Genomic DNA, 14,160 nt, shown 5'->3' with positions numbered 1-14,160 from the left:
AAATGAGGCAGAGAGATAATTACAAAAAAATACAAAAAGGTGGTGCTGGAGACAAACTAAATGGCTGGAATAATGTGATAGGTATCAGAGTCACATGCTGCAGGTCTAACCAAATGAATAATTAATCCAAAACCATACCAACTAATTAAGGTAGAGAAATCATAACAATTTATCAAGATTTTACAGAAATAGAACAGTGTGATGGGGTCACATATAGCATGACATGAAACCACGATCACAGCTGAGGCCTTCTTCATGGGCATGGAACTTGGCTATCAGTTTCTGATCAGTGATTCTGCGTTGTTTTGTATCTTGAAGGCCGCCTTGGAGGATGCATACTCAAAGATTGGAGGCTGAATGTCCTTGACATTTCTGTATCTGTAAAATCTTCATTACAGTCCTATTTTGACACCATCACCTTGATAAATTGTTATGATCTCTCTATTTTAATTAGTTTGGATTTCTTAATACTTTGGCTAGACCCTCAACATGCAACTCATACCAGTCATGTTATTCCAGTAATTTGGTTTGTCTCCTGCACCACCTTATTTTTGATTCTTTGTAATTGTCTCTCTGCCTCATTTAATCAGATTAAAGGTCATCCCTTCACTTGTTATTCAGCTGTTGACACTTTACTCACACCGTCTGACCCTCTTGATGACTGACAGAAACATATCATTTGACACTCCACTCGCACCATTTGTATGATCTTTTTATCTCTCTAGCCTTGAACTCTTTGCCTACAAATTCTGTGTCTGTGTGCTTTTCTCTCACTTCACCTGATGAAGGGGCTACTCTCCAAAAGATTCTGATTTCTAATAAACCTGTTGGACTCTAACTTGATGTCTTTTCACTTCTGTCTTTGTCTACCTCAGTCCAACACTGGCACCTCCACATCATGCTATAGGAACAATGTCATTGAACTTGAAAGGGTTCTGTCAGAGAATCATTCAACTACAAAAAGAGGCCACACACAGAAATTCACAAATACTGGTTTATTTCTCATGATATTCTTTGGGAAGAGACATTGACAGGACTGGTACAGAACAGACACTCTGCACAGTTAAGTCAAGGATTTTGTTCCCCGAGCTGCAAATATAGACAGGTTGTATCATGTTACAGTAGTGTTGTGTTAATTACAAGACAACATGAATTAAATTACATTCAATGCAAAACAATCAGTTGTCCAGTAGTAGCAATCAGGTAATCATTGTAACTGGAGGTTCTGTTCCTCTGCTAGAGCAGGTGCGAATGTCCAGTATCCTGGTTTCAATGAGTCTGCAGGGTGGTGTGCATTCTTGTCAGTTATCTGGGTGCCACTCTGTCTAGGTGGGCTTTGGGCTACCTAGGGGCATCAGTACCTGAGGAGACTGGGGTTGCCCATGGGGCTGCAGGAGCGGTGATGCTATTGTGAGGTAGGAAGTCTGTTATCAGATCATCTAAGGAGTGTATTCCTTCAATCTGGAAGCTATTTAAGTCCCTCTTTTGCTGTTTAATTCCCGAGCTGGGGAATGTCTTCTTTTGCTGTTTAATTCCCGAGCTGGTTGTGGTCAAGTTAAGGTATTATGGGTATGCTCTTTTCACTAAGTACAGACATGGTTTCTGTGAACAAGTAGTGGGCATGCAGAGTGGTTTATTTCCTTTTTCCCACAGGTTCAGATAAGATTTACAAGGATGTTGCTAGGGCTGGGGCTAACTTTTCAGGAGTGTCAGAGGCTGTGGGGTGACCGTATAGAGGTTTATAAAATCATAAGGGGCATAAGTATGGTAAATAGACAAGGTCATTTTCTCAGGGTGGGGCGTCCAAAACTGGAGCATATATGTTTAAGGCGAGAGGGAAAAATTTAAAAGGGCCCTAAGAGGCAACTTTTTCATGCAGAGGGTGGTGTGTGTATGGAATGAGCTGCCAGAAGAAGTGGTGGAGGCTGGTACAATTACAACATTTAAAAGGCATCTGGATGGGTACGTGAATAGGAAGGGTTTGGAGGGATATGGGCCAAATGCTGACAAATGGGACTAGATAATTTGGGATATCTGGTTGGTGTGGACAAGTTGGACCAAAGCGTCTGTTTCTGTTCTGAACAACTGTATGACTCTACTGGACAATCAGTAAAGATCTATGGAAGTGACGAGAAATCTTTGGAATGGAGATGCCAAGACTTATGTGAAAAAATTCCATAAATGTACCACAAGACAAATGAAGAAGTTGCTTGAAATTGTGAGAGCAAGAAGAACTCTGAAATGTGAGATCCAGGAAAGAAACTGTCAGGCTTTCGACTATTTGATCCAAGCTGAACATTGACAGAGATTTCTTTGAGAGGGCAAAGTGCAGGGCAGCAGAAAGAGGGGTTGACCTGGTTGTAGTTGGATGATGGATGCCACCGAGCAGCTGCAGAGGAACGATTGTGGGTGTATGAGGATGGTGTGAGACAGACATATGTCACCATGACAGCAGATCTCCCAGCAGGAGATCTCACAAGCTGCAGCAGTAACATACAAACAAAAATGGTGATTGTTTGTGGAGAATCTGTTTATTACTGTCTGCATTCTATTCCAGCCAGCTACATGGTGTTCAAAAAGTATATAGAAATCTCAGTTTTATAAATAGGAGCATAAAATACAAATATGAGTAAGTTATCCTAAAGCAATATAGGTCATAGGTTAAAGCTCTGCTGAATTGCTGTGTGTTCAGATTTTCTCCTCCCATTTACAGGGGGGTTAATTGTTTGCAGAGTAACGATTTCCCAGGATGGCACAGTGGTGATATAATCTACTTAATGTGAAGAATGGAGAGTTGTCTCCTCGAGTCATGGTTGCTAATAAAATGGTCATTAAGTCAATTTTAGCTGCAGCACTTCACATTCTCACAGCACAGCACTGGAGTGATGAAATTCTTGAAGAAGGTCGCCCTTTCCTTTGCTCTCAGAAAAAGATACAACTTAATTGCAACCTCAGGCCAAAGAATCACATTTGTATATTCCCCTTTCTCCAGTTTTACCAAGTGGCAAATGATTTACATCTGGAACAACTCTTGCAGAGCAGCATGACTGCTCACTGGGTACCACTGTATACCTGGTGTTGTAAACAAACCAAGAAACCAGTCCAGCCCAAGGAGCACTCCCATTGAACCAGGATTCAGTACACCATCAAGAGGTGAAAGTGATGACTGCCAGTGCTGGAGATCAGAGTCGAGAGTGTGGTGCTGGAAAAGCACACCTGGTCAGGCAGTATCTGAGGAGCAGGAGAGTCGACGTTTCGGGCATAAGCCATTCATCAGGAATCCTGCTCCTCGGATGTTGCCTGACTGGCTGTGCATTTCCAGCACCACACTCTTGACCACCATCAAGAGGTCCCAGACAAGTCTGCTGTATCTTCACATTTTTCTAAAATGACTTTACCTTGTTTCTCTTTCGTTATTAGAGTGGCTGCTCACTGGGTAATATTGTCGGCGATGCAGTTCCTGAACCAAAACGTTTCTGCAGATACATGTAGGGTTTAAAGGATTAAGACTGGTACTTGTTAAGGATGAATTTTCTCAGACAGATTTTAGATTATGTGTACAAAAAGGAGGCAGAAAGGATCCTTCTCCCCACTGGAAGCAGTATTTTTGAAACTGCAAGGCAGATTTTGGGCAGCAGTGAATGTTGTTCTTGCAATCAGATTATTCAATAAAGTGATTAATTCCTGCACATAATAACATTTCTTACTGATGAGAAATTACCTTTCACAACAGTTTAGGAGATTGAAGGATGGGTTAGCAAGTTTGCAGACGACACAAAGGTTGGAGGTGTCGTTGACAGTATAGAGACTGTTGAAGGCTGCAGCGGGACATTGACAGGATGCAGAGATGGGCTGAGAAATGGCAGATGGAGTTCAACCTGGATAAATGCGAGGTGATGCATTTTGGAAGGTCGAACTTGAAAGTTGAGTACAGGATTAAAGACAGGATTCTTGGCAATGTGGAGGAACAGCAGGATCTTGGTGTGCAGGTACATCGATCCCTTAAAATTGCCACCCAAGTGGACAGGGTTGTTAAGAAAGCATGTGGTGTTTTGGCTTTCACTAACAGGGGGATTGAGTTTAAGAGCTGTGAGATCTTGTTGCAGTTCTATAAAACTTTGGTTAGGCCACACTTGGAATACTGTGTCCAGTTCTATTATAGGAAAGATGTGGATGCTTTGGAGAGGGTTCAGAGGAGGTTTACCAGGATGCTGCCTGGAATGAAGGGCTTATCTTATGAAGAGAGGTTGACTGAGCTCAGATTATTTTCTTTGGAAAAAAGAAGGAAGAGAGGGGACCTAATTGAGGTGTACAAGATAATGAGAGGCATAGATAGAGTTGATAGCCAGAGACTTTTTCCCAGGACAGAAATTGTTAACACGAGGGGTCATAGTTTAATCTGTTTGGCAGAAAGTATAGAGGGAATGTCAGAGGCAGGTTCTTTACGCAGAGAGTTGACAGAGCATAGAATGCGTTGCCAGCAGCAGTTGTGGAAGTGAGGTCATTGGGGATATTTAAGAGACTGCTGGACATGCATATGGTCACAGAAATTTGAGGGTTCATACATTTGGTTTACCTTATATGAGGATCAATGGTCGGCACAACATCATGGGCTGAAGGGCCTGTTCTGTGCTGTATTGTTTTATGTTCTATATGTACTATGTTCGAACCCCACATGCCCCAATGTGTGTTGCCTTTGTATTTTCCAACATATTTAGGGCCTAATGCTTCATAAGTGATTTGCCATTTTGCCAAGACAGGATCTCTGCCTTTTAATAGAATTGACAATGTCAGTATTGATTTTGTGAGGACATCGCAATCCATTCTCTTCTTGGAGTTATAAGTGCTATAAAAATAGATTCCATCTGAAAGTATGTTATCACATTTCTTCACATAATGAATGTCCAGTTAAGTATGTGACAAGATGAAACAAACTATATTTTTCTGCAAAAAGCCACAAATGCCTCTTTGAATGATCTATCCAAAAGCTTGCATCATCTCAGTTAGTTACAGAGTCACACAGTGCAGATTACTGGATTATTGGGACCTCTTCTGGGGCAGGGGTGACCTGTACAAGAGGGACAGGTTGCACCTAAACTGCAGCGGAACCAATATACTCACAGGGAGGTTTGCGAATGCTACTCGGGAGGGTTTGACCTAGAGGGGCAAAGGGCTGGGAACCAAAGCAACAGGTCAGCAAATAGCGTGAGGGGAAGGTACATGTTAAGACCAGTAAGTCAGAAAGAAAGGAGACTGGTAAATGAACGCAATGCTAACTAATGGGCTAAAGTGTGATTATTCCAATGCAAGAAGTATTATAGGTAAGGCAGATGAGCTTGGAGCCTGGATCTATGATGTTGTGGCCATTATAGAGTCTTGGTTGAGAGAGAGAGAGAGAGACAGGTCTGGCTGTACAATATTCCAGGGTTTTGTTGTTTTAGACGAGATAGAGAGGAAGGTAAAGCAAGTGGAGGAATTGCATTACTAATTAGGGAGAATGTTACATCTGCACACAGAGAGGACATGCTGAAGGGCTCATCCACTGAGGCCATATAGGTGCAGCTCAAAACTAAGAGGATTATACTATAGGCCCCCAAACAGCCACCGAGACATTGAGGAAAAGATGTGTAGGGAGATTATGGAAAGATGCAATAACAACTAGGGTTGTCGTAATGGGTGAATTTAACTTCCCTAATATTGACTGGGACTCCCTCAGCGCAAGTGGTTTCGATGGGGAGAATGTGTTAAGTGCATCCAAGAAGGTTTCTTGAAACAATATGTGGATTGCCCAACTAGAGGAGGGTGATACTGGGCCTTATATTGGCAAATGAACCTGGCCAGGTGACTGATCTTTCAGTGGGAGCATAATTCAGAAACAGTGATCAGAACTCAAATTTTAAGTTAGCTAAGAACAGGATAAGTTAGGACCTTGTGGGAAGGTACTAAGTTGCGGGAGGGCAAATTATGTCAGTATTAGGCAGGTGCTAGGGAGTGTTAATTGGAAAGAACTGTGATCAGGCAAGTCCACATTTGACATGTGGGAATTGTTTAAAGACCTGCTGGGGAGAGTTGAAGACCAGCATGTTCCAGTAAGGAGGAAGGACAATTTTGGCAAGGTAAGGGACCCTTGGATAATGAGAATGGTTATGAATTTAGTCAAAAGGAAAAAAGAAGCATATGTTAGGTTTAGGAAGCTAAAATTGGACACAGCCTGTGAGGAATCTAAGGAAAGCAGGAAAGTATTCAAGCAGGCAATTAGAAGAGCAAGGAGGAGCCATGAAATGACCTCAGCAGATAGGGTTAAAGATAATCCTAGAGTCTAGATTAGAGTGGTGCAGGAAAAGGGCTTTTGCCCGAAACATCAATTTTCCTGCTTCTCTGATGCTGCTGGACCTGCTTTGTTTTTCCAGCACCACTCTAATCTCGACTCTGGAATCCAGCATTTGCAGTCCTTACTTTTGCCTTAAAAATAACCCCAAGATATCCTATAGATAAATCAAATACAAGAGGATAGGACGAGGGTGGGTCACTCAAGGATAAAGGATGGAACTTGTGATTGAAGGCAGAGGATGTGTTGAGATCCTAAATGAGTACTTTGCATCGGTATTTACCTAGGAGAAGGAGCTGGAGGATAGTGAGATTAGTGTGGAGCATGCTAATATGCTAGACCATTTTGAGATCAAGAAAGAAGTGGTGTTGGATCTCTTGAAGAGCATTAAGATGAATAAGTCTCCAGAGCCCAATGGTATCTACCTCTGAGCAGTGTGGTGCTGGAAAAGCACAGCAGGTTAAGCAGCATCTGAGGAGCAGGAGAATCGACGTTTTGGGCAAAAGTCCTTCATCAGGTTTCCTGCTTATACCCGAAACATCGATTCTCCTGCTCCTCAGATGCTGCTAAACCTGCTGTGCTTTTCCAGCACCACACTCTCGATTCTATGATGATTCTATATCTGTGGTATTTGTCGGTCACCCTTCTGAAACAGTTACATTGGGTGAGATTGTGAATTACTTTAAGTCGAAAAATGAAATAATATAAAGTTTTACTATATCAATAAACTATTGATAGATCAATGAAAATTATCAAATGCTATGAGAAAAAGGGAATGTTTACCATCAGCTTTGATGTGGAGGAGCTGGTGTTGGATTGCGATTGACAAGGTTAAATATCAACGAGGTAAAAGCAATGACTGCAGATGGTGGAAACCAGATTCTGGATTAGTGGTGCTGGAAGAGCACAGCAGTTCAGGCAGCATCCAAGGAGCAGGAAAATCGACGCATTCGGAATCAGGAATAAAGCACAACACCAGGTTATAGTCCATCAGGTTTAATTGGAAGTTCATCAGTAGCTGGGAGCAGCGTTCTGAAAGCTAGTTGGACTATAAAATAAACCTGTTGGACTATAACCTGGTGTGTGATTTTTACCTTTGCCATCTGCTTGACAAAGTTTCCCAATGGTTCTGTGCTGGACAGACGTGACCGACAGCAGTTTCTCCCTCAGCCCCGCTCCCCTCATGCAGTCCCGCCCCCTTAGCCCCAACCCCTCACTCAGCCCCGCCCCCTTACTCAGCCCCGCCCCCCTCATTCAGCTCCGCCTCCTCACTCAGCCCCGCCCCCTCATTCAGTTCCGCCTCCTTACTCAGCCCAACCCCTCACTCAGCTCCCGCCTTCAGATCCTCACCTACGTCGGTCCCGCCCTCTCCATCCAACCCCATGGACCCGCCCTGCCCTTTGTTGCAGCGTGTGACGTCAGGCTGCGCGTTGACGTTCATGGGGGCGGGGCCTTGGGACGTGTCCATGGTGAGGGATTATAGTGCTATTGTGGAGCGGGATCCGGAGCTGGAGCGTCAGGGGCGGGGGAGGGGTGGGTGTGGGTGTCCGGTGATGGATGTCACGGTGGTGGCAGGGTTTCTCCTCCTGTTGGCAGTGGTGGCACTGCTGGTGGTGAGTGTGTGCCACCCGGTCTATTTCCCGGTGTTAGTGCTCAGCCTGTGCCTGGCCGTGCAAGCGCTCAGGTACCCGCCCGTACCGCTCGAGGTCGCTCAGCAGGTGCTTCGCCCCAATGGCCGTCTGTCGGTGGTCGCTCACCGGGGAGGCGGCTATGATGCCCCGGAGAACACGCTGGGGGCCATCAGGAAAGTGAGTGTCTCAACGTCCTCCCGGTCTCCCCACCTTCACTTCAAACTCTCCAACACCAACTCTCCCTGCAGCCCATCCCCCCACCCCCACCCCCTCACCCCCACCCTCACCACCCTCACCCGCCCCACCCCCTCACCCTCACCCTCACCCCCCACCCTCACCCTCTACCCGCCCCACCCCCAACCCCCCCACCCTCACCCTCACCCGCCCCACCCTCACCCTCACCCCCCACCCTCACCCTCACCCCCACCCCCACCCCCACCCTCACCCTCACCCCCACCCTCACCCTCACCCCCACCCTCACCCCCACCCTCACCCTCACCCTCACCCCCCCACCCTCACCCCCACCCTCACCCCCACCCTCACCCCCACCCTCACCCCCACCCTCACCCCCACCCTCACCCTCACCCTCACCCCCCCCACCCCCACCCCCCACCCCCACCCCTCACCCCCACCCCTCACCCCCACCCCTCACCCCCACCCCTCACCCCCACCCCTCACCCCCACCCCTCACCCCCACCCCTCACCCCCACCCCCCACCCCTCACCCCCACCCCCTCACCCTCACCCCCACTCCCGCCCTCACCCCCACGCCCTCACCCTAACCCCCTCACCCCCGCCCTCACCCCCGCCCTCACCCTCACCCCCGCCCTCACCCTCACCCCCGCCCTCACCCTCACCCCCGCCCTCACCCTCACCCCCACCCTCACCCCTGCCCTCACCCCCACCCCCACCCCCACCCCCGCCCTCACCCCCACCCTCACCCTCCCCACCCCCACCCCCTCACCCCCACCCTCACCCTCACCCTCACCCCCACTCCCACCCTCACCCCCTCACCCTCACCCCTCTCACCCCCACCCTCACCCCTCATCCCCACCCTCACCCCCACTCCCGCCCTCACCCCCCCACGATCACCCCCACACCCTCACCCCCCACCCACACCCTCACACCCCCTCCCCAATCCCCTCACCCTCACCCCCCCCACCCTCACCCCCCTCACGCTCACCCTCACCCCACTGCCATCACCCCACACCCTCACCCCCCCCACACCCTCACACCCTCACACCCCCTCCCCAATCCCCTCACCTCCCACCCCTGCGCCCACACCACTGTGCCCACACCCCGCGGCCCCACCCCTGCACACCCTCACCCCCCCCCCCCCACGCTCACACACCCCCCCCCCCCCCCGCCCTCCTGTATTTTCTCAATGTATAATTTTGGTTATATCACACTGTAAATTTTTGCTATAAATTCTGTGCCTTAGAATTGTGTCCTCCTTAATCACCTGATGGAGTGTCGCTCTCCAAGCTAGTGCTTCCAATTAAACCTGTTGGACTATAACCTAGTGTTGTATGACTTTTAATCTTAGACAAACTTCTTCACTGTCTATAATGCCACCAATTTTGGTGTTGTCTGCAAACTTACTAATCCTGCCTTCTGTATCTCATCCAAATCATTTACGTAAATGACAAACAAAAGATGGCTCAGAACCAATGCCTGTAAAACCCTCCAGGGTAAAAACAATGACTGCAGATGCTGAAAACCAAATACTGGATTAGTGGTGCTGGAAGAGCACAGCAGTTCAGGCAGCATCCAACGAGCAGCAAAATCGACGTTTCGGGCAAAAGCCCTTCATCTGATGAAGGGCTTTTGCCCGAAACGTCGATTTCGCTGCTCGTTGGATGCTGCCTGAACTGCTGTGCTCTTCCAGCACCACTAATCCTGTAAAACCCTCCACCCCATTCAGTCCCCTACTGTTAGCCAAGTATGTATCCAATTGGCAAGCTCACTCTGAATCCCTAACTTTACTAATTAGTCTGTCATTTGGAACCTTGTCAAAGACTTCACTAAAGTCCAAGTAAATAACATCTGTCATCATCAATCCTTTTGGTAACTTCCTCAAAAAACTCAATCAAGTTTGTGAGACATGATTTTCCTCGCACAAAACCATTCTGACTATCCCTAACCAATTTTTGCATCTTTAAATGTCTATAAATCCTGTCTTTTATAATCTTCTTCAACAATTTTCTTTAACTTTACCAGCTGTACCTTTCACTCTCTTGGGAGCATCATGCCTCTGAACTCTTCGTAATCACTCTCTTGAAAGCCTCCCACTTGTCAGACGTTCTTTTATTTGTAAACAATCTACTTCAATCAACTTATTAAAGTTCTTTTCTCATAACAATGAAAAATTCCCTTACTCCAATTAAAATTATTGAACGCCAATCCTTTTCCATAACTGTTTGAAACTAATAGAATTATGATCGCTAGACCCAAAGTGTTAGTCTAGTTTTGTTTTAGTTACCTGCCCTGCCTTATTGCCCAAAAGAAGATCAAGTTTTGCTCCTTCTCTTGTTAGGAGCATTCACATCGTGATGAAGAGAATTTCCTTGAACACGTTTGACAAATTCCTCACCATTCCTTTAATGCTATGGTAGCCCAATCAATGTTTGCAGAACTAAAATCCCTAGCTACAATCCATTCTAAGGAAGGGTCACTCAACCCGAAACATTAACTGATTTCTCTCAGTAGATGCAGCCAGATCTGCTGAGTCTGTAATAGCAATTTCTATTTATGTTCCCTATTATTACAACCCTATTATGCTTACATATATCTGAAATCTCCCTAGATATTTGTTTCTCAATTTCTGTCTGACTGACTGTTGAGGTGGTGTGCTTTCCTTTCTTATTTCTAATCTCAACCCATATATTTTCAGAACTTTTTTCAAAAGTTCAGATTTTTCAGAAATATATTCTCCATTTACAGCAGTAATATTTTCTTCAATCAAAACGCATTCTCCTTTTTTGCCTCCCTTCCTATCTCTTCTCTAACACCTAAAACCCACAACATGGAGCTGCCAGTCCTGTCCATCCCTCTGGCAAAAGTGAGGACTGCAGATGGTGGAAATCAGAGTCTAGATTAGAGTGGTGCTGGAAAAGCACAGCCGGTCAGGCAGCATCCCAGGAGCAGGGGAATTTCGTTTCAGACATAAGCCACGGTCTTTTTCCTATGGTTTCAGGAATGTCGTGGGAAAGGGAGCTGAGAGATAAATTGGAGGGATGTTTGTGGTGCGGTAGCTTGGAGGGTGATAAGTAGAGCGAAACCTAGATTGTCTACTATGAGCCCTTCACTGTTACAAGCAGTGTTAAAACTTTGGTAGATTTGTTCAATTTGTCAGTCACACATGTTACTTCAGTTATTTGGTGCTAGTCTTTCCTTGGTTCTGTCAACAAGAAAAAGTGATGGATGGAGAGTCTTTGAATATTTTTAAAGCAGTGATAGTTTCTTATAGAATCATACAGCATGAAACCGACCAATCTGACTAGTGCCATTTACCAGCTTTTAGCCCATATCCCCCTTGACCCTTCCTATCTGTATACTCATCCAGATACCTTTTAAATGTTGTAATAGTACCTGCCTTCTCCACTGGCAGCTCGTTCTATACATGCACCATCACGTGTGTGAAAAGGTTACTCCTTGGGTCCTTTGTAAATCTTTCCCCTCACCTTAAACCTATGTTCGCTAGTTTCGGACTCCCTAAACCATAGGAAAAAGATCATGGCTGTTCATCCTGGCTTCGTAAGCAGGAGGTTAGGTGGCTAACGGGTTGACAGGAACGTGCATAAAGGTTACAATCGGATCAACCGTGATCTTATTAAATGGCAAAATAGGATTGAGGGGCTGAATGTCATACTCCTGCTTTTTGTTCATATGTATCTTTCAGTGCTGCTAATTATTGTTATAGAACTGAGAGAAATCAAAGAGTAATTGACCCATTGTTCCATTTTAAAGAAATATTTAAGGATCTTGAGCCTCCGAAGTGTTTTAACTTAAAACCATTTTGATTATTCTGAGTTCAAGATTTACTGCTTTCTTACTCAGGAAATATTTTTTTAAAAATGTTATGATTTAACCAAAACCCAACATCACAGAGTTACAATTCTCATCTGTTCCAATGTAAAAAGGCACCCAACCATTGTTCCTGAAAGGAAAATGTTACAGAGGCTGGCAAACAGCACCATGAAAAATTTGAAATACAAATAAAATTAATTGGTTCTTTTGACTTTTAAATTTCATATAATCAGTAAGTTTCTGGTAGGAACCTTCTGAATCTCCCAGTCTTCACACATGCAGCGATAACCTGTGTTTATATAGCACTTTTAATATAGTTAAAAGATCCCAAGGCCCTTGTGGACAGAAAATGGCACCTAGCCAAAGGAGATGACAGTTGGACAGATCTTTTAATGTGTGCTAACTGAAAATTTGGTCAGTAATAGAGTTTTAAGGAGTGTCTTGAGAGGCACCACCTTCAGTGGCTTGTTTGGGAGAAACCTGGGAGTGCTTTGTTTACTTTATTATTAAATCTTAATTATTTTACACCGATAGGAGAATATCTACATTGGTTGTTAAGACAGCCATTGAGACTGAGGGCTATGGTATGGGTTTTCAGTTAGTTCATAGCAATGAAGCTCTGGAAAATCTCAGATCAGCCTTTGCCTGTGTTGACTTAGTTGATCCTAATTGATGCAGCAGTATAATTCTATGATTACCTTATTCACTGAAGGGAAAAAATACCTGAAGAGTACAGCAAACAGTACTCAATATGTTTGAGTAGTTAGTGAGTAAGGAAGAGTATTAGATTTAATTATGTAACTCACTTAGTTAACAGCAAGAATGTCAATTTCCATTTATGTTCTTAATTTACACATACAAACCCCCAAAGTCTGTTATGGATTATGGCGTTGTAATCAAAGACAATGTACACTGAGCCAGAGCAAAGGTGACAAAAAGATTGGCCATGGGGTGGATTTAAATAAAATGAAAACTATTTCTACAATTCCATTTAAAATATTTTTGGGTAAGTTGCTAGAGTGCTTATTCTATATTTAAGTCATTGCATTATATTCTCCGTTCTATCAAGAGAATGATCAAAATTATCAAGTTTTTTGTGACAACACAATGTTATGTAATGCCAACATTACATTAAGGTGTTCTGTCAAGCCATAGTGCACGTATATGAGTTAATGAATACTTTGAAATGTCCTGTTTTTGCTCCTTGCCTAGGCTGCTGAAAATAATGCTACTGGTGTGGAGCTGGATCTTGAGTTTACTTCAGATGGTTTCCCTATTCTGATGCATGATCGTACTGTGGACCGCACAACTGATGGTATCGGTTCTCTTGATCATTTAACTTTCGAAGATGTCCGAAAACTTAATCCGGCAGCCAAGCACAGACTGCAGTATGTAATCAGAACGTACCCCACACTGATTATCATAGTAAAAGTGCTTTTTCAAATTTATTGCCATAGAGTCTCAAATCAACAAGAACTGCACTACATTCTTTCAGTGTATTATAATTTCAGAAGTGTTGCAGCCCATTACGCATTGAAAACTGCGCTGCATTTTCTGCAGCTTGATAATGCATTGTTTGGTTTCTAATTGTATTCTTTGCAGTACCTTTGAATTATAATACTTTGGAGAACTACAGTGGAGTTATCAATGTTTATTTTTGTGGACTAATTCAGTCACAGTCTGATAAGGATGTGAATGTATTGCAATCAATCAGTATCTGCTTTTCAATGACACCATTATAACTATAGGTCCAAAGGTGTCGTCTCACTTTCCAGATAAGGGCTGTGAGAGAACACCTCAATAAGGCTTTCACTCACCTCCTGGGTTTGACATTATGTGCAGCATATACTGGATTAGTGGTGCTGGAAGAGCACAGCAGCCCAGGCAGCATCCAACGAGCAGCAAAATCGATGTTTCGGGCAAAAGCCCTTCATCAGGAATAAAGGCAGTAAGCCTGAAGCATGGAGAGATAAGCTAGAGGAGGGTGGGGGTGGGGAGAGAGTAGCATAGAGTACAATGGGTGAGTGGGGGAGGAGATGAAGGTGATAGGTCAAGGAGGAGAGGGTGGAGTGGATAGGTGGAAAAGAAGATAGGCAGGTCGGACAAGTCCGGACAAGTCAAGGAGACAGTGCTGAGCTGGAAGTTTGAAACTAGGATGAGGTGGGGGAAGGGG

At 44.9% G+C, this 14,160-nt stretch overlaps 1 protein-coding gene across 1 annotated transcript in view; it reads left to right on the top strand.

Annotated features, from left to right (window-relative positions):
- Nucleotides 1-7,794: 7,794 nt before the first annotated feature.
- Nucleotides 7,795-14,160, top strand: part of gde1 (glycerophosphodiester phosphodiesterase 1) — a 37,603-nt gene continuing 31,237 nt past the window's right edge. Inside the window, exons 1-2 of the mRNA XM_072560204.1 lie at nt 7,795-8,136; nt 13,200-13,375. Of these exons, the coding sequence (XP_072416305.1) occupies nt 7,795-8,136; nt 13,200-13,375 (518 nt within the window). The remainder of the gene's footprint in view (nt 8,137-13,199; nt 13,376-14,160) is intronic.

Source organism: Chiloscyllium punctatum, chromosome 40 (assembly GCF_047496795.1).
Source record: "Chiloscyllium punctatum isolate Juve2018m chromosome 40, sChiPun1.3, whole genome shotgun sequence".
NCBI classification, from domain to species: Eukaryota; Metazoa; Chordata; class Chondrichthyes; order Orectolobiformes; family Hemiscylliidae; genus Chiloscyllium; species Chiloscyllium punctatum.
The sequence above is the reverse complement of the archived record's forward strand: the minus strand, read 5'-3'. Positions and strand labels throughout refer to the sequence as shown.